Raw genomic sequence first — 19,836 nt, 5'->3', positions numbered from 1 at the left:
GAGATGATGATGGCGGCGATTTTTGTTGTTGTTTGTGCATGTGTATTTTGTGTCTGTTTGTTGTCATGTGTTTGCAAGCAGTGATCTAGTAAGCATACTACCTCGTTAGCCATTAATGAGTCCTGGTCAACCGTCTTTTTGAATGAATATAAGCTACATAATTACATACAGTCCACCGAACCACTTCTGAAAATTATGTGAGGCTTATGTATGTATGTGTGTGTGTGTGTGTGTGTGTGCGTGCACTTTGTATGTCTTTTCTGTGAGCGTGTTTGTGAGTGTATTCGTGAACCATGCTGTTGTCTTCAGTAGACAGCAGACAAAAAATAAAAAAAGACACAGTTATAATATTTAGAAGTTTAGTAAGCAATAGGTACGGTATTGATCACTTCAGCATGCAGTCTAACTAATAAGTTACATTATTAAGTTGTTAGTTTGTTGTTGTTGTGGTAGTTGCTGTTTCTTTTATACAGATATTTGAAATATTGATTTTGCTTGCTTGTTTGCTTGTTTTATGAAGCACATGGCAATTTTAGTTGAGGAGAGAGTGCAAACCTAGTAATTACTGGTATTTTATTGCTAACTAAAGGGACAGATGATGAAATCTAGGCCGGCAGCATCTTTAGTTATAATAATCATAATAATAATAATAACAATCCTTTTTACTAAAGGCACAAGGCCTGAAATTTTGGGGGACGGTGACTAGTTGATTACATTGACCCCAGTATTATACTTGTACTTAATTTACCAACCCCAGAAGGATGAAAAGCAAAGTCGACTTTGGTGGAATTTGAACTCAAAACATAGCGATGAGCGAAATACTGCTAAGCATTTCATCCAGCGCACTAACGATTCTGCCAGCTTGCCACCTATTTCCAACATAGGTACAAAGTCTGAATTTTGAGTGGAGGGGGTTAGTTAAATATATTAGCCTCAGTACTTGACTGCAGACCCAAAAAGATGAAAATCAAAGCTGACCCTATCAGTATGTGAACTCAGGATGCAAAAACCTATGACAAATACTGCAAGGTATTTTTTTCTAATATTCTAATCAAATTACCAATCTACCATCCTTATAATATTAATAATGATAATAATAATAATAATAATAATCCTTTCTATTATAAGCACAAGGCCTGAAATTTTGGGAAAGGGGGCTAGTCAATTACATTGACCCCAGTACTCCACTGGTACTATTTTATCAAGCCCGAAAGGATGAAAGGCAAAGTCGACCTCAGCAACATCTGAATTCAGAATGGAAAGTCAGATGAAATTCCACTTAGCATTTTGCCTGGTGTGCTAATGATTCTGTCAACTCACTGCCTAAATAATAATAATAATAATAATAATAATAATAATAATAATAATATGAATATCTTTCTTAATAAGCGTGACTTTGAAGTTGTGAAAATGCTTGTAGTCATAGCTACAGTTTATTCAGAAGAGAATTAGCCATACTGAAGTGATCTAACCATAGTGGGCTAACTTCAATACCAAAGCACCAAAAGCCATGAACTCATTTTTCTTGGCAAGCAAAATAAAGGTCTGTTTGTCCTGTAAGCTATTCCAGGAACTAGCAGAACTAGGTTCACATACCTGCTATAGTGCTGGCCTAATCTTGAACCATAAAGTCAGTTAAGACCTTAGAATGATAATTCCTTTTCACATTCAGAATGGTATAACGAATCTGTTGATAAACGATGTCCCACTGTGAATTACTATATGATTGCTGTCCTTTAATTTTAACATGTCTTTGGAAGTCCTGGATATTCTGTACGGACTGTCATGGTGCCAAGTTGAATGTTGGTGGTGTTTCTGCAGTTGGATATGAGATCTATATTAATTAAATCTTGCCAATGAAACGCTTGATAGTGACACAATGATGGTAAAACTCCAGGGAAATCTCTTAGTCTTTTCCATGTTAGATGATTCTAGAATGACAGAACAGCAATAGAAATGACTGTTATTTTGTAGAATAGTTGGGAAACATAATTTCACATAACATGCACAGGGGAGTGGAAGGGCTGGATTAAGTAGCAGACAAAGGATGAAGGAAGAAAGGGTGTAAGAAAGGAAAGTAGAGAGAAAAGAATAAGGTGCAATTATGTAAGAAGGAAAGATTCAAATGAGAAATGTTTTATTAAAGACAGACATAAAATTGGTGTTAATAATAAATTCTGTAATGACATACCTTGGTGTTTGCTGTCAAGTCTGCTTCTATGATTAATTTTACAGCTAGATTATTTAAACTGGCTCTCATTTAATAAAGCCGCCTTTGAAATATGATCAAAGTTGTATCGAACTATAACTATCTTCTATGAAATAACAACAGCGCCAATAAACAGTGAGCTTTCAAAATAAGCACGGAGAGAGAGAGAGAGTGGTATTCATATAGTTAGTAAATATATTTTTAACATATCTAGGTACAGGCACGTCTGTGTGGTAAGAAGCTTGCTTTCTTGTCACATGGTTCCAGGTTCAGTCCCATTGTGTGGCACCTTGGGCAAGTGTCTTCTGTTATAGCCCTAGGCCGACCAAAACCTTGTGAGTGAATTTAGTAGACAGAAACTGGAAGAAGCTCTTTCATGCTTGCTTGGTTCATTTTAAGATTCTTGATTCTCAACCTTGTTTCCACATTTGGAATTTCTTATGTTATTTTTTTTTCTTGTCAGATTCAATTATGAGAAATAGGTCATAGGTATACAAGAGTTCCCATAAACAATTAATTAGTCTTAAACTCCTATGCTAAATGAAGGAAGGAAGTGAGGGTGAAAACTGACTACTGATGGATACCGACACATATGCTAAACTCTTTGCTGAAGATACTCCATTAATTTATACTTATTTTTTTAAACAACTGCTCTGCTATATAGCTTCATGCCCTGTCAAAGCCTTTTCCAGATCAACAAATGTTATAGAGGCTTTTTCTCAGTTAAGAACTTTTGTAGTTGTCTCATTGGTAGTTCCTTATCCTTGTACAAACCCAGAGTGCATTATATAAATGTTAATTCTCTGCTGAATTAGCTGTGCTCTCTCTCTCTCTCTCTCTCTCTCTCTCTCTCTCACATGCAAAGGCATACATATATACATACATGTGTACATGTGCATGTGTGCACACATTTGAAGTTAAAGTCATTTTTGCTGGCATTCAAAATTTCATGTCAGATTAATATTTTAGAATGTGAAACTCTGAGTTACAACAAAAAGAGTTTTAGCTTCAAATAAGCAGTTAAACATTGCTTGGGATTGAGTTCTCTCTTCCACACATTTACAAAATTCAGGTACAAAGAACATTTGACTATATGTTCTGGTAAGTTCTAAGTTTTTTTGTTCCCCCACTAATACTTTCTAACTTTCTAGACAAGGCTACAATCTCCTGGGAGAAGAGATAGTTGATTCACTGACTTGTGACCTGTTTGGTACTTACTTTGTCAAACCCAGATCAGTCAACTTTAGCAGGATTTTAAACTCACAACATAATGAATGAAAGAGAATAATGCTGCATGGAAGAAAATTTGAAAGAGTGAAAGAATAATAGGGAGAAAAGAAAAATTAAAGGCATGAAAGAAAGGAAAGACAATTAAGGAAAATGGTTCAGCCACCCACCAATCTCTGTAGAAGCAGTAGCAGTAGTTGTGATAGGAATGGTGGTTTGTGATTTTGGTAGTATTATTAGTAGTAGTTGTAGGGGTGATGGTGGTGGTGGTAGTTGTCATTGTCTTCTAACAAATGCACAAAGCTAGAAATTTTGGGAGTGAATCAATTAAATCGAGCAAGCCCAGTACTTGACTGGTTCTTAATTTCATCAATCCCAGGAAGCATGAAAGGTTGAGTTGACCTTGATGAGATTTGAAATGAGTCAGATGAACTACCACATGATATTGTGTTTGATGCTCCAACGATTCTGCCAAATTATCCTCATTATCTTAAATAATAATAATAATAATAATAATGATAATAATAATAGAAATTAATTCTGTAATTTAAGGGTGAAGTATATTTGATTACATCACCCCCCAGTACTTGATTGGTATTTTGAGTTCAAATTCTGCCTGAATCAACTTCATCTTTCATTCTTTCAGGGTCAATAAAATAAAGTATCAATTAAGTACTTCATTCATTTGTTATATTACAAATACCAGGGCCTGATTAGGCTGGTTCCTTGGTTTCCATTGTGTATTAATGATGGACATCACATTACTTCCCTTGAATGGGATGCAGGTCCGTTGCAAGATTATTTATTGCAGCTCAGTGACTGGTGCAATGTGATATGGAGTGTCTTGCTGAAGAACATAATGCACCACCTAGTCCAAGAATTGAAACCACGGTCTTGCAATCATAAGTGCAACATCCTACCACTAGGCCATGCAGGATATTGTACTGCAGTAAATGCTATCAAGTGACCTTCTCCCCTCAAAATTACTGGTCTTGTGCTTAAATTAAAAACCATTAGTTTATCAACCTCAGGGTAATAAAAGGATAATACGACAATAGTCTCGAACACTTAATTGATGTTGTTTAATCCAGTTCAGCTCTAATCAAGTAGAACTATGATCAAAGGCTTTCCGGGCATGCCTGTCTCATCTTTTCATCCAGATATAGTGTATCCTGGATTATATGATCCAATGTACCATCCTCTTTGGTAAGATGGTTGGGTTTGATCCGAAGGTGATTTGACTGCTATTTTTTGCCCCTCAAGCAACTACACAGCAGTTTCCTAATTGGTCTCATGTGCACCGAGTGAACTTGCTAGCTGCATTAATCCAGAAATGACAAAGTAATCATTCTTTTCTGTAAGCCTGCTTTGCTTTAAATAATCTCAGAAAAATCATTGTTAATCTCTTAAAATACTTTACCAAGTCTGCTTAGAAGTAGTAAATCCTCTTGTTCAGTAAAAGGTTGTCATTTTTCTGCTATCCACCAACAACCTGGTAATGAATTTCTATGCAGTCATTTGACTTGCTAGAAATAGCAGCCAAAGAAGGAAGGAAATATTGGATAGTGTAGTTAGAGAAACACACACACACACACACAAAAGGAAAAGGTGATGGTTGAAGCTGGAATGCTTTTGTTTATGTCTGTTTAATCAGATTTGATTTTGGGACTAAACAACAACAACAAAATAACTGTTAAAATTAAACTGTACTCTTCAAAACTTGCACTAAGAGTAAGTACAAAGTTAAAACTACTACCTGCTTTTATAACAAGTTGATGCTGGCGGTTTAACCTGTCCCCCTGAAAAAAACTGAAAAAGACCACATTATTTATGGGATGACCCCATATATACGACGGACTACTTTTCATCTACCAACTCCATTCATAATGCTTTGGTTGGTCTGAAGCTATACTAGAAGACACTTACCAAGATGCCATGCAGTGGAACTAAACCCAGCACCATGTGGTCAAGAAGCAAACTTCTTACCACACAGCTATGCCTGCACCTTGTAATTTAGATCTATGGACCTCTGGATTATGGGTCCAATACATTTCCACTGCACCACTCTGCTCTTTCTGTTTTTTATTTTTTTTGTTTTGTCTTTTTTTCTTTACAATGAAATGTAGGAGACATCAAAGAGAAGGTTGATATTTTAACTCTCTGAGAATGGTAATTTTTAGCTGAAGGAGTAGAATGCACCACTCCTGAACAGTTGACTTGCTACAAATTAATTCACTTAAAACTTCACTCTTGACTGCAAACATCCATTTTTAGAAGGTTTCTGATCCAACTTGATTTACTTGGATCTCATTTAGATTTATGACTGTTGTTGTTGGATATTGTTGTTGTTGAATTTCTTGTTCTTGTAGTTTTTGTGGTTGTCACTCCAGGCACTGTTTTTCTTTTTTCTTCTCTTTCTTCATCATTTACTTCTTTACATTTCTCCTGTATCTCCTTTTCCCTCTTCCTTGTCTTCATCTGTTTCTTCCTTCATCTCTTTGCCTTTCGTTATCTTCCTTTCTCCTTCTTTCAACATCTCTTTCTTTTTTTTCTTTCTTCTCTTTCTCTCATTTACTTCTTCCCTCTCCTTTCAGCTCATTACTCTTCTCTTCCTTCTCCTTCCCATCCCTCCCACCCCGTTCTCTTGGTTAGTGCAATCCTGGTGTGGGTGGAAAAAATGTATCAAGAGGAGGAGGAGGAGACGCAAGTGAGTCAAGGGTGCTTGGATGGTGTTAGCACAAGACCAATCAGATCCAAGGAATAGTGGCTACTTTAATAGTAGTAGTAGTGGCGGTGGTGGTGGAAGTGGTAGTAGTAGTAGTAGTAGAAAAAGTCAGAGAAAAGATACAAAACATTTATGGGCCAAGGGTTGAAGTTTTACTGTGGGTCACAGGTTGGAGTGTGTTTTTGAGCAACATTATGCCAATCTGTTAGTGAAATAGTCTTTCTTAGCATGTGTGTATATAAGTCTGCATGTGTTTGTGTTTCTGTGTGTGTGTGTGTGTGTGTGTGTGTGTGTGTGTGGTGTGTGTGTGTGTGTGTGCAACAGCACTGTCTCAAGATGTTGGAATAGTGCTCTGTTGTATCTCTCTCCTAAGCTCACCTAGCAGGTGAGCCGTGGGGTTAGGTATCCAGTCTGAAGTAGTTCATTGGTTAGGTTTGTGATGTTGTCATCTCAGGTAAGTGGTTTGACACCATCTGTTGCAATGTCATCTGAAGTAGTCTGCTGGCTCTTAACACACAATATATTGCTGCAATGTTACCTGAAGTAGTCTAGCAGTTAGGTACCCAGTCCATTGCTTCAGTATTTTCACCTCACATTGTTTAGTACTTAAGTTTGTTGCACTCTCATATGAAGCAGCCTAGTGGTATGACTTGGTTGCTTTATAAAAATAAGAAAACAAACTCATTTCCTCTTCAATGCTCTTTAACCTTTACTTATTATAGAATTGTCTTCCCTATATCTCTATATTCACCACAGCAATAATCTCTGCTCCTCTGGACTTGTTGAATGTACTTCACCTCTAACTGCACCTGTCCATCTCACTAACCTCTACCTTGTTAGAAAATTGTTAGCACATCAGACAAAATGCTTAGCAGCATTTCTTCCGACTCTATAACATTTTGAGTTCAAATGCTCGCAAGGTCAGTTTTGTCTTTCATCCATTTGGACTTAATGAAATAAAGTACCAATCAAGTACTGGGGTCCATGTAATCAACTTGTCTTCTCCTTTCATCATCATCGTCGTCGTCGTCATCAACATCATCATCATCATTCAACATCTGTTTTCTATGCCAGCATGGGCTGGATGGTTTGTCCAGAGCTGGTAAGGCCAGAGTCCACCCTGTCAAAATTGCTGGCCTTGACTCCTAAAATTGTCCAGTTTCCCATTCAGAGGGGATGTTGAGATCTTAGTCACTTATATGCCATAGAACCCAAATAACTGACTTTATGAATCTGAAGGCTTGAGAAAATTTAAAAAATGAAAAAAAAAAAAAAAAAAATTGGAAACTCTGAACTATAAACTCATTTCATGCATCAATGATTAATCTTGAGTGATTTTTATTTATTTTTGTCTTGTAACTCAATCTGGGAAAATAGCTGTTTACTCACACAAGCATTTCCAAATATGGAAACAATGCCTGATATTGCTGTAGTTATTTGCTTTGCTACAACAAATTAAAAAAAAAAATTCTTTTCTTTTTTTTAAATTTCAACATGAAATCATAATTTCAGCACACTATTTGATTGCAAATCAATCAATATTAATTGCATATTTAAATCAGTTTCATCAATACAAATCTGAAATGGATTTCAAAGCATAATAAACGATCTTGATTTTTATTAAATGTAATAAAAATGCAAATCTTCCAGTGCTTTTTGTAACAACATGATGCAGTAGAATAAAGTACCAGCGACCAGGTTGAAGACATACACTTAATAGTGTATTCATGTTTCATTAAATAAACAACTAGGCGCAGGAGTGGCTCTGCGGTAAGTAGCTTGCTAATCAACCACATGGTTCCGGGTTTAGTCCCACTGCGTGGCATCTTGGGCAAGTGTCTTCTGCTATAGCCCCGGGCCGACCAATGCCTTGTGAGTGGATGTGGTAGATGGAAACTGAAAGAAGCCTGTCGTATATATGTATATATATATGTATATGCGTGTGTTTGTGTGTCTGTGTTTGTCCCCCTAGCATTGCTTGACAACCGATGCTGGTGTGTTTACGTCCCCGTCACTTAGCGGTTCGGCAAAAGAGACGGATAGAATAAGTACTGGGCTTACAAAGAATAAGTCCCGGGGTTGATTTGCTCGACTAAAGGCAGTGCTCCAGTATGGCCGCAGTCATATGACTGAAACAAGTAAAAGAGTAAAAGAACTATGTTCAAGTTTTATCTGTTTTACTTTATATTTTTCATATTTTTTTTTATTAAAAGTTAATTTGGAGTGTAGAGTTTGTAAATCTATATCCGATGTTTATAGACCTTCACAGTTTTATTATTGTGAGTTCATGGCTGTTTCCTGCACCAGTTTCGCATAGCCCCAGCCCATCCAAAGTACCTTGGATTGCAGAACGACCTGCTGTGCTTACCTTGGATCGTAGGGTGACCTGCTGTGCTTGAAGAGACCTATTGAGTCAAGTACATCAACATCAAAATAAATATCAAATGGAAATTGTAGTTGTGATACCTGTGCCGGTGGCACGTAAAAAGCACCATCCGAACGTGGCCGATGTCAGCGCTGCTTTGACTGGCTTCTGTGCCGGTGGCACATAAAAAGCTCCCACTACACTCACGGAGTGGTTGGCATTAGGAAGGGCATCCAGCTGTAGAAACACTGCCAGATCAGACTGGAGCCTGGTGCAGCCTCCTGGCTTCCCAGACCCCGGTCGAACCGTCCAACCCATGCTAGCACGGAAAATGGACGTTAAACGATGATGATGATGATGATGATGGCTTGAATATATTTGGCCTTTGTGTTGTTACTTTTATACTGACTGTCTTCATTGAGACTTAATTTTCAATAAAGCAAGCATCAAATCTATTCAACTCAATTCTTTATAATGAGGTCATGAAGATCCAGAAACATTAAATATGGATTTAGGAATTCTACTGTTCCTAAGCAACTGTAAAACAAACAAACAAACAAACTAGCAAGAAAATATAAAAAAGATAAAACTTGAACACAGTCATGTATTTAATGAAATATGCATAAAAGAAATGCATATATATGAACAGAAAATTAATAATTTGTTATGAGCAGCCAAAGCAGTATTTGTTCAAAATAGCATTTTGTGTATCTTACTTAATGTGGATATATTCTGTAGATAGCCACAAAACTGCTCTACATGATGTTTTCTTGTGACAAATACCAGTTGTGTGGCTTTCTGCAATGTATCCATGTTAAGTATGATTTACAAAATGCTATAAAATTAATAGTAGTTCACTATACAACTGTTTGACTCTAGGTTCAATTTCAATGTGGGGCACCATAGACAAGTGTCTTCTGTCACATCTGATTGACCAATTGCCTTATGAATGGGATTTGGTAGATTTGAAAGCCAGTCATATGTGTGTGTGACTGTGTGGTAAGAAGCTTGTTTCCCAACCACATAGTTCTGGGTTCAGTTCCACTGCATGACACTTTGAGTAAGTGTCTTCTGCTATAATCTTGGGCCAATCAATGCCTTGTGAGTAGATTTGGTAGACAGAAACTGAAAGAAGCCCATCATATATATGTATATATTTGTGTGTGTGCATATCTGTATTTGTCTTCCTGCCATCACTTGACAACTGATGCTGACGTGTTTACGTCTCTGTAACTTAGCAGTTCGGCAAAACCATCCGATAGAACAAGTGCTAGGCTCACAAAGAGTAAGTCCTGGGGTTGATTTCTTTGACAAAAACCCTTTAAGGCAGTGCTCCAGCATGGCCATAGTCAAATGACTGAAACAAATAAAAGAATAAAAGAATATCACAAAACAATGTGAAACCCAGCAAAGGAACTAAAAAAAAAAGTGAAGGTAAACTGCCCTAACTACTGGGCCATTGCGCCTCCACATATGTCATTTGCTTTTCTATTTACTCCTCATTTACTAAGCATTTTGTGTGGCAAGCTAATGATTCTACCAGCTCGACACCTTTATAATGAAAGTAATCATGGACGCTGATGGTAATAATAATATTAATAATGGTTTCAAATTTTGGCATAAGGCCAGCAATTTCATTGGGAGGGGCTAAGTTGATTACATTGACCCCTAGTGCTCAACTGGTGCTTATTTTATCAACCCCCTAAAGCATGAAAGGCTAAGTTGATCTAGGTGGAATTTGAACTCAGAACATAAAAACAGACAAAACATTGTTAAGTAACGTGTGTGACATGCTAACAATTCTACCAACTCAACACTTTATAATAAAGATAACGATGATGATAATGATGATGGTGGTGGTGGTAGTAGTAGTAGTAGTAGTAGTAGTAGTAGTAGTAGTATCTACATCTAAGAAAGCTTTATTGTAAAATAAGTAATGTACTTAAGACAGCCAAGAATTTTCCATTCAGTCTCCTTGTCTGTTGGCAAGTCATTATGTCTTGAATTTAGTTTTGAAGTATTGCTCTCTCTATTCAAATAGAACGCTATTCAACTGGAATTAAGCTTTTGGTTTTTAGAGTTTTAGTTTATTGACAGTTGCAGTTTTTTTTTTTTTTCTGAAAATTTTCACAATTACAATTGACAAAAGTAAAAAGTGGAAAAAAAGAAAAGAAAATGATTAGGCAATAAAAAAAATTCTGAAGAACATGAAAAACAAGCAATGAATTGTTTCAAGTGGGATTAATCATTTGTTTGTTCTTTGCTTTGTTTTGTGTTTGTGTATGTGTTTTTATTTTAAAATTCTTGTGTAATTAAATATTTGTTTCAATGCTTTTTATCTCTCTATAACCTCTTGTTACTGCATTCATTCTTTGTTTGTCTTTTTCATGTTAAATGAATAGAAATATATGGTTATTATTATTATTATGGCAGTGAATGGTAATGTCTTTGGAGAATTATTCTGACAATAAATGTCTTCTCTGCCAGTTTTAAGTAATAGCTATTACTGTGTAATCTTCATTCATTCATTTCTTTTTATCCACTCAATATACACGAACGGGATGCAAGTGGGCTGGGTGAAAGTATTCTTGGTGTAGTAACGATGGTTTGTATATTGTATATTTAGAGTGGGAGCATTTTGACGGGCCTGTTTTTCCATGGGTCTGATATACAACCAAACCATATATTGCCATTTAAGGCGGCGAGCTGGCAGAATCGTTAGCACGCCGGGCGAAATGCTTATCGGTATTTCGTCTGCCGCTACGTTCTGAGTTCAAATTCTGCCGAGGTCGACTTTGCCTTTCATCCTTTTGGGGTTGATAAATTAAGTACCAGTTATCCACTGGGGTTGATGTAATCGACTTAATCCCTTTGTCTGTCCTTGTTTGTCCCCTCTATGTTTAGCCCCTTGTGGGTAGTAAAGAAAGAGACATATATTGCCATTCCTGTCAGGGGATGGTGTCTTGGCACAGCCATTTCGGCACTTCATATTTGGCATTACTGATTCAAAGCTTATTTAACATGACATGTTTTTTTTATGCTTCTCTCATTTAACCCTTTAGTGTTCAGATTATTCAATCAAACATAATGCCTATTGATTCCCATTGACTTGAATTAATCATGCATTATCTCATATCTTCAATGTTGTTGATGATGTAATTACCTAATGTAGAATAACATTGTAGGGTAGGTGTGAGAGCCTGGATCTGGTCAGTTTGAACATAAAACAGATTAGCTATTTTGGCCGGATATGGCTGGTTTAAATACTAAAGGGTTAAGGTCATGAACTGGTAGAATCAGCATGCTGGACGAAATGCTTAATGTCATTTCGTATGTCATTGTTTTGATTTCAAATTCTGCTTTTCATCCTTTTGAGGTCAATGAAATAAGTCACAGTTGAGCCCTGGGGTCGATGTAACCAACTTAGCCCCTCTCCTGAAATTGCTGGCCTTGTGCCAAAATTTGAAACCAATATTTCTCTCATTCACTCCTTCCTTCCCCTCTCTCTCTCTTTCATTCTTCCAATTTCTCTCTTTCCCCCCATCCTCCTCCTTTCTCATTCTATCTATGTATTTCTACATGCATATGTGTATATGTGTATGTATGCTTCCAGCACCAAAAGATACTGTTGCCAAGACAAGCTGAATGTCTATCAGTTCCATACATATTCTAATATTTTTAATAACTCTTCTGTTCTTTCAACTCACTTGTATATATATGTGCTATTGCCCTTACATAAGTTAACATTTAATATTGCACACTCAATAGGTTTTATTCAACTTTTGTTTTTCCAAATGCCACAGACTTGGGTTGATTATCAGCTTCTGTGAAATGCTGTGTATATGAAAGAAAGTGTGTACTGGTATTTATCCCAGTCTTTTCTTCATTAACAGTTTGCACTCTTTGGAGGAGAAACTAGTCTCTCATAGCTTTTTGCATAAGGAAAGATGTGAGCCAAGTGCTACAAGTTAATATAATGCTTGTTTGTCGCATAGGCATGGTTGTGTGATTAAGAAGCTTGCTTCCTGACCATGTTGTCTTCAATCCAATCCTACTGTGTGACACTTGAGCAAGTGTCTTCTACAGTAGCTCCAAGCCAACCAAAGCCTTGTAAGTGGATTAGTTTGACAGAAACTAAAAGCGTGTCCTTGCATGTTTGCATCCGTCTGGACATCATGAGATGGTTGCAAAAACAAGTACCAGTGTCATACAAGCAATGTTGCTTGTTTACAGTTTTCAATGATAAGCAATGTTTGACTAGGGGGAAATATTATCTTGCCTTGAAGCAGGTGAGGGTTTGGCAACAGGTGGGGCATCCAGCAGTAGAGAATCTGCCTCAACAAATTCCATGTGATCCGCGGTAGTTTGGAAAAATGGACATTAATGATGAAGATGATGATGATGGTGTAGCTCTGGTGTTGTACTTATTTACAGTTTATTGATCTTTTGAAATCTGAAGTAGCTCAAGTAGGAAATTGAAGTCAGGAACAAAACATAAACTGTGGTCGACATTTACCAGGAACACAGAACAGTAACTTGCAGCTGTTTCCTTTAGAGTGTTGTGAGTGCTAAGTCTAAAAGATTTATTGTTGTCATGTTGCTGTTTAGCTCCAGGTTAACTATGATTGAGTAGACCTATAATCAAATACATTTCAGCTGTTAATGTCTTGTTCTTTTTAGACATATTTAAGCTTACATGGTTTAATGAATCCATTCCTTGTGTAAGATGATAAGATGTGATTTAAAGGAGATTTGGTTGCTATTTCTTGCAGGTTGATCTTACTGCCTCATCTCTCACATTGACATGGGTGACTGTCATAAAGGGTTACATGATGTAAGAGGGTGATTACACAATTAATTGAATGAATGACTAATCATTCCTTAAAAGTAAAAATGTGACTGTAACCCCTGGAGTTCTAGGATTTATTACTTGGTTTCCATGGTTGCCAAGATCACAGCACTTCCTCGAAATGGGATGCCAGTCCATCGCAGGGTTATTCATTTACTGCTGAGTGAACTGAAGCAATGTGAAATAAAATGTTTCACTCCAGAAATTGAAACCATGATCTTGTGATTGTTAATGCAACAACCCAAACCACTGTGACACGTACCTTCACTAATTATTGTTTATAGAATGTAATATATAATCCACTCTGTAAAGTGGTTGGCGTTAGGAGGGCATCCAGTTGTAAAAACCATCCCAAAACAGACAGTGGAGTTTGGTGCAGTCCTCTGGCTTGCCAGCTCCTGTCAAGCTGTCCAACCCATGCTAGCATGGAAAACAGACATTAAATGATGATGATGATGATGCTGATGCTGACAATGGCAATACAACAATTGTTTCATGTGAGAAACATTAAGAAGGAATGGAAATTACTGTCCAGAAGCTGTTAAAAGACAGTGAATTTTGGGACTGCTTCTCTGATATTGAATCTTTGGCTTAACACTTTTGACATCACCCTGCCTCAGCCTTCTCTTAATTATGTGATATGAATTCCCTGTTTAAAGCAATCTAAATTAAAACCTCCTGTCAAAATTTCATGTTAAATCATGTTCCAAACACCCACTGACAAAGTGATTTCAATAAATTTTTCATTATTTTCAAAATTAATCGAAAAAACAGTATTGCACTTCAACAGAAATGTGGCAACAAAAGTGTTGATATTAGGGAAAATTTTTTCCTTTTCTTTTACTTCATAATGATAATAATCCTTTCTAATTTTGGCACAAGTCCAACAATTTTGAGGGGGAAGGGAAGTCAGTTACATCAACCCCAGTACTTGTCTTTATCAACCCCAAAAGGATGAAATGTAAAGTTGACCTTGCAGCATTTGAACTTAGAATGTGAAATGCCAGGAGAAATGTCGCCAAGCATTTTATCCAACTTGTTAACAATTCTGCCAGGTTACTGCCTTAATAATTGTAATAATAATAATAATCAAATTAGTTTGTTAGAAAATCTCTAAAAAAAGATGAAAGCAGTAATAAAAATCCTTTCTACTATAGACATAAAAGCCTGAAATTTTTGGGGAGGGATCTAGTCAATTACATCAATCCCAGTGCTGAACTGGTACTAATTTCACTGACCCTTGAAAGATGAAAAGCAAAGCTTAATTTTGGCAGAATTTGAAATCAAACTGTTAAGTCCGAAGAAATACTGCTAAGCATTTTGCCCAGCACAGTAATGATCCTGTCAGTTCACTGCCTTGATGATAATAATGATGATGATGATGATGGTGGTGGTGGTAGTTGTGGTGGTAGCAGTGGTGGTGGTATTATTATTCTAATTCTGGCACAAGGTTTGATTTGTTATATTTGGGAATGGTCATATTTCATCAATTAAACACATGCACTATAGAGTCACTGATGCAGTCACAAGATGGTTGACAAAAGAGCTTTGACAAAGAAACTAAAGTAATAACTAGCAAGAGTACACAGAGAACACAAACCTCCACCAAGGCAACACCGTCCTCTCAACAATTAACCAGAGCTGATTTTTAAAATGAGAATATCTGAAATAAACTTGACAGCTTTCACAAATGAGAATACTAAAAATGAACCTGATTGCTCTCAAAAATGAAGTTAAAAAAAAAAAAACCAGAAAAAATAATCCAGAATCCTTGTCTGATACTGGATCAATTCCAAAAGCTAATTAGTTTGTGCCAATCATGAGGCCAAACATCCCTGAAAATTTCATCCAAATCCATCCAGCAGTTCTTGAGATATCTTGTCCATGGACAAACAAACAAACAATACCTCCATCTTCGCTAAGGTAGAGGTAATAAAGTTGAGGTGAAGACCAAATATAAAATACTAGCAGTATCGCCTGACGTTGCTCGGGTTTGTAAGGGAAATATCTATATAAGCATTTTTAGAAGGTTACTTCCCTTATATAACCCGAGCAAAAATCATTAAAAATGCAGAAAAATGATGGTAAATTTTTTTTTAAATCATAGACTCATCGTAGACGCGCGCTAATACCCAGAAGGGATCGATATGAATGATGACTATAAGATACCCGCTTTTGGTTAAACTGCACCGCAAAATGTGGGAGTAGTTAGGAATCTAAATCAGAGGAGACAGAGTCTCACACACACAACTTCAATTTTATATATAAAGATATAGTGCATGTGTTTAATTGGCAAAATATGACCACCCTCAAGTATAACAATATCTATTTCAACACATGATTTCACATCAGGAATCTTGCATTATAAATACATAAATGTGTATAATTTCATGGTTTTCAATAAACTATCGAACTATGTTAGAATTTTCAAAATATATAGAATTTCCATGAGTGTTGTTTGTGCATGTATGTGTAAGTGTGTGTGTGTGTGTGGCAGCACTGTTTATGTTTTTGTTGTCGTTTTAAGTCTTATCTTCTGTTACACATTGAATGAGAACAGTTTTCTATAGCAGAAGTCTTTTAAATTTCTCTTATGGCCGTAAGTTTTGAATAATAAGATGGAATCTTGTTTCAAGCAGACTGTTTAGTTATTTATTGACGCTTTATCTACTGATTCCAACAAAACTGGCTTATGCATAATTAATCAAGATCTAATTAAGACATGAACGAGGATTTTTCTAGAAAATACAGACAAAAATCTACAAAATGTCTGAGATTTTTTCTACAATAGTAAATTTTATGGCCAATACTGCTACAAATTTCATCAAGTTGTTAGATGTACCATTGTGAAAAAGCTTGTTTGATTTCTATACTAGCTTGAAAAAGCAGCTAAATTCCCCTCTGAACAGAGCCAAAGTTAAAAAAAGAGTAGAGGATACATTAAATAATGTAGTCTTAAGAATAAAATGCCCTTGTCGTTTCCTTAGTGAAGCCCAGTGTCAGAAGATTCTTTCTCACCACTTCATCCCACATCTTTCTGGGTCTACTCCTTCCACAGGTTCCCCCCACAATTACAGCTTGGCACTTCTTTATGCACTTTACACAGACATGCAACATATATTTCCATCCATTCATTCGTTTTTGCCAGCCACTATTTCTGGGAGGGTCATTGGAGTAGTTTCCATTTGGTATTTCCTCTGTAGAGCCCTATCAGAAACAACCTTTTTTCCAGATGGATTCCCAAGCTGACCAACCGAGACTAAGGATATTATCCAAATGTCTTGCTTTTGGTCTACTGCTAGATTACGGGGATGTAAATACACCAACTTTGGTTGTCAAGCGATGGTGGGGGAAAAAACACAGACACACAAACATATACATATATGATGGGCTTCTTTCAGTTTCTGCCTACCAAATCCAGTCACAAGGCTTTGGTTGGCCCAAGGCTATAATGGAAGACACTTGCCCAAGGTGCCATGCAGTGGGACTGAACTCCGAACCATGTGGTTGGTAAGCAAGCTACCCACCGCACAGCCACTGGAGTAATCATCATTATCATCATTTAACCCTTTCATTACTAACCCGGCCAAAACCGGCTCTGGCTCTGTAGTACAAATGTCTTGTTTTCATAAGTTTTGCATCAAAATATACCATCAAACCTTAGTTGCAATTATATTCCTAACACTAGCTTAATGATAATTAAGTTATTTTACCAAATTCTTTGTTATATTTAAAATAATTGAAAGAAACACACAGCATCTCAAAATAAATACAGTAACGAAAGGGTTAATATCTGTTTCCTGTACTAGCATGGGTTGAATGGTTTGACAGGGTCCAGTGAGCAGCAGGACTTCTTCAAGCTCCAATGCTTGCTTCTGCGCAGTTCCTATAGCTGGATACCTTCCTAATGCCAATCATTTTATAGTGTGTATTGAGTGTTTTTTGTTGCTTACAAGGTGACAAGGATATTTAAGACAGGAGGAGGTGGCTTTATGCCAGGTGTTGGAGGATTAAAGCATGATAGCGGAACGAGCACAGGAGTCTTGATATTGAAGAGATACATGGCTGTCCCACAGCAAAATAGAAGATATGTAGTACGTGTGGATGGTGCTGCCTGGTTGTAATGTTTTCTCTGTTGTGTTAGTCCAGGGGTTTTAGTTATGTATTGACAAATACATAACTAAAACTGAATAGGTATATTCAGTCATTCTGGATGAGTTATTATATAAGTTGTATGCTAAAACAAAAAACTCTCTAATTAAAATTTTTTTTATCAATAACTACAATTTGCTCAATGGAAATGCTTTTAAGCCTGTATGTGTAATAATAAGGTCACAAGGAAATGTTTAATAATCATGTAAGAAATATTTGTGTTGTGAATATCGTCATCACCATCAACATCATCCTTACCACCACCATTACCATCATCATTGTCATCACCATCATCATCATCTTCACCATCACTATCACAACCATCATCATCATCATTATCATTGCTAATAGAATCTTATATTTTTATCATTGTTAGTATTATCACTGTTGTTGTCATCATCTTCACCATCACCACCACTATTACTGTCATCATCATCATTGCTTTTAGTACTTTTTATTCTTATGATTGTTAGTATTACTACTGTAATTTTGTTATCATCATCACTACTGTTTGTAATCATATATTCTTATCATCATCATCAGTATTATTATTATCATTATTATTATTATTATTCAGTAGTTTTATTTTTATAGCGTGCTTTCACTTCACTACCGAGCGCAGCTCTGTGTGCCTTGGGTATGTGCTGTAATTTGTTGTGATGCTCTGATGGTTATTGTATGGAAAGTGTTCTGCATAGGATGTGTGCAATACACTTATTATTATTATCATCATCATCATTAGTAATGATGTTTTTCTTGTTTTTTTTTTCAGATCCTTCACATGTACATAGGAAGTGTAGAGAAACATCCTATAACGACAGCGGGGAGCCCACTTTACATCAAATACAAAAACTTTATGGCCATCACATTTATCGTCCCACGTGAAAGAGACTGTCAAGATGTTTATACATCTCTTCTTAAACTTTCACAGCCAGGTGAGTTAATTTCCTCTGATTTTTACTCACACTCAAACTCTCTCTCTCTCTCTCGTATGATTACAGGTGCACGAGTGCATAGACGCATATGTACAGAAGTAGATGCATGCACACTTGTATGCACATATGCACATATAAAACAGTCATGCTCATACTATTCACACACACACACACAAACACACACACACACACACACACACACACACAAACAACACACACACACACACACAGAGTTTTTGTTTCTGTCAGTCTGTCTCTTTCTCAGCTTCCTCTCTCTTTTCTCTTCCTCTTCTCCTAGCTCCTTTCCTCATCTCTTTTCTTCCTCCTCTCCAACTATCTCTCTCCTGCCTCCTCTCCCTGTCTTTCCTCTTCTTACTCTCTTCTCTCCTCTCCCTCCTCACTTCTCTCTCTTTTTTTCTTTCTCTCTCTCTCTCTCTCATTCTCTCTTTCTCTCTTTCTCTTTCTCTCGCTCTCTCTTCCTTTTTTCTTTTTTTCTTTCTTTCCTTCCTTCCTTCCTTCCTTCCTTTCCTTCCTTCCTTCCTTCCTTTCTTTCTTTCTTTCACGTAAGCAGAACAATCAAGGTGTTATGGCGTAGTGAACCATCGACAAGCTAGTACTGGATGCTATTGAGATAGATTGTAGTTTGAGTTTGTTCTAGAATATGGATCCATAATTGCTGCTAATTCAGTAATTTGCAAAGAATACTGAACAAACAACCTCACTTTGTATTTGTTGATATCAAAGAAATTGATTGTCTCAAGAATTATTCAGAGAAACATAAAAGAAGGTGAGAGTAGAGTCGAGATTAAGGCAATTTGTTCATGTAAAAGATCCTGGTGGAAGAAAGGTGTACAACAAAGCTCACTACTTATTCTTCTCTTTCATCATACAAGTGCTGTTCTTTGTTTTCGATCTTCCATACAAATCTGTCTGATCATTGGAAAATATTACCTTAATAGGAAACGGATGAAGGTTGGTGACCAGAAGGGCATCTGGCTGTAGATCTACCAAACAGATTCTGTCTGGCCCTTGTGAACGTTAAAGTGTTGTTTTTGTTGGTGGTGCGAGCTGGCAGAACCGTTAGCACGCCGGGCGAAATGTGTAGCCGTATTTCATCTGGCGTTACGTTCTGAGTTCAAATTCCGCCAAGGTCGACTTTGCCTTTCATCCTTTCCGGGTCGATAAATTAAGTACCAGTTACGCACTGGGGTCAATGTAATCAACTTAATCTGTTTGCCTGTCCTTGTTTGTCCCCTCTATGTTTAGCCCCTTGTGGGTAATAAAGAAACAGATAGTGTTTCTGATTCAAATAAATCTCCCAAAATACATATCTCACTAGCTTGTTCATATAAAGACAGGATTTAAAGACAGTGT

The 19,836-nt window shown here is 36.7% G+C and overlaps 1 protein-coding gene across 4 annotated transcripts in view; it reads left to right on the top strand.

Annotated features, from left to right (window-relative positions):
* The window catches only part of LOC115218551 (myotubularin-related protein 6), a 244,786-nt gene that overhangs the window by 150,733 nt on the left and 74,217 nt on the right, over positions 1 to 19,836 (top strand). For all 4 annotated transcript variants that reach the window (XM_029788434.2, XM_029788431.2, XM_029788433.2 and 1 more), the window contains exon 3: positions 18,300 to 18,462. In XM_029788434.2, the coding sequence (XP_029644294.1) occupies positions 18,300 to 18,462 (163 nt within the window). The remainder of the gene's footprint in view (positions 1 to 18,299; positions 18,463 to 19,836) is intronic.

Source organism: Octopus sinensis, linkage group LG13, assembly GCF_006345805.1.
Source record: "Octopus sinensis linkage group LG13, ASM634580v1, whole genome shotgun sequence".
Classification (NCBI taxonomy): domain Eukaryota; kingdom Metazoa; phylum Mollusca; class Cephalopoda; order Octopoda; family Octopodidae; genus Octopus; species Octopus sinensis.
The sequence above is the reverse complement of the archived record's forward strand: the minus strand, read 5'-3'. Positions and strand labels throughout refer to the sequence as shown.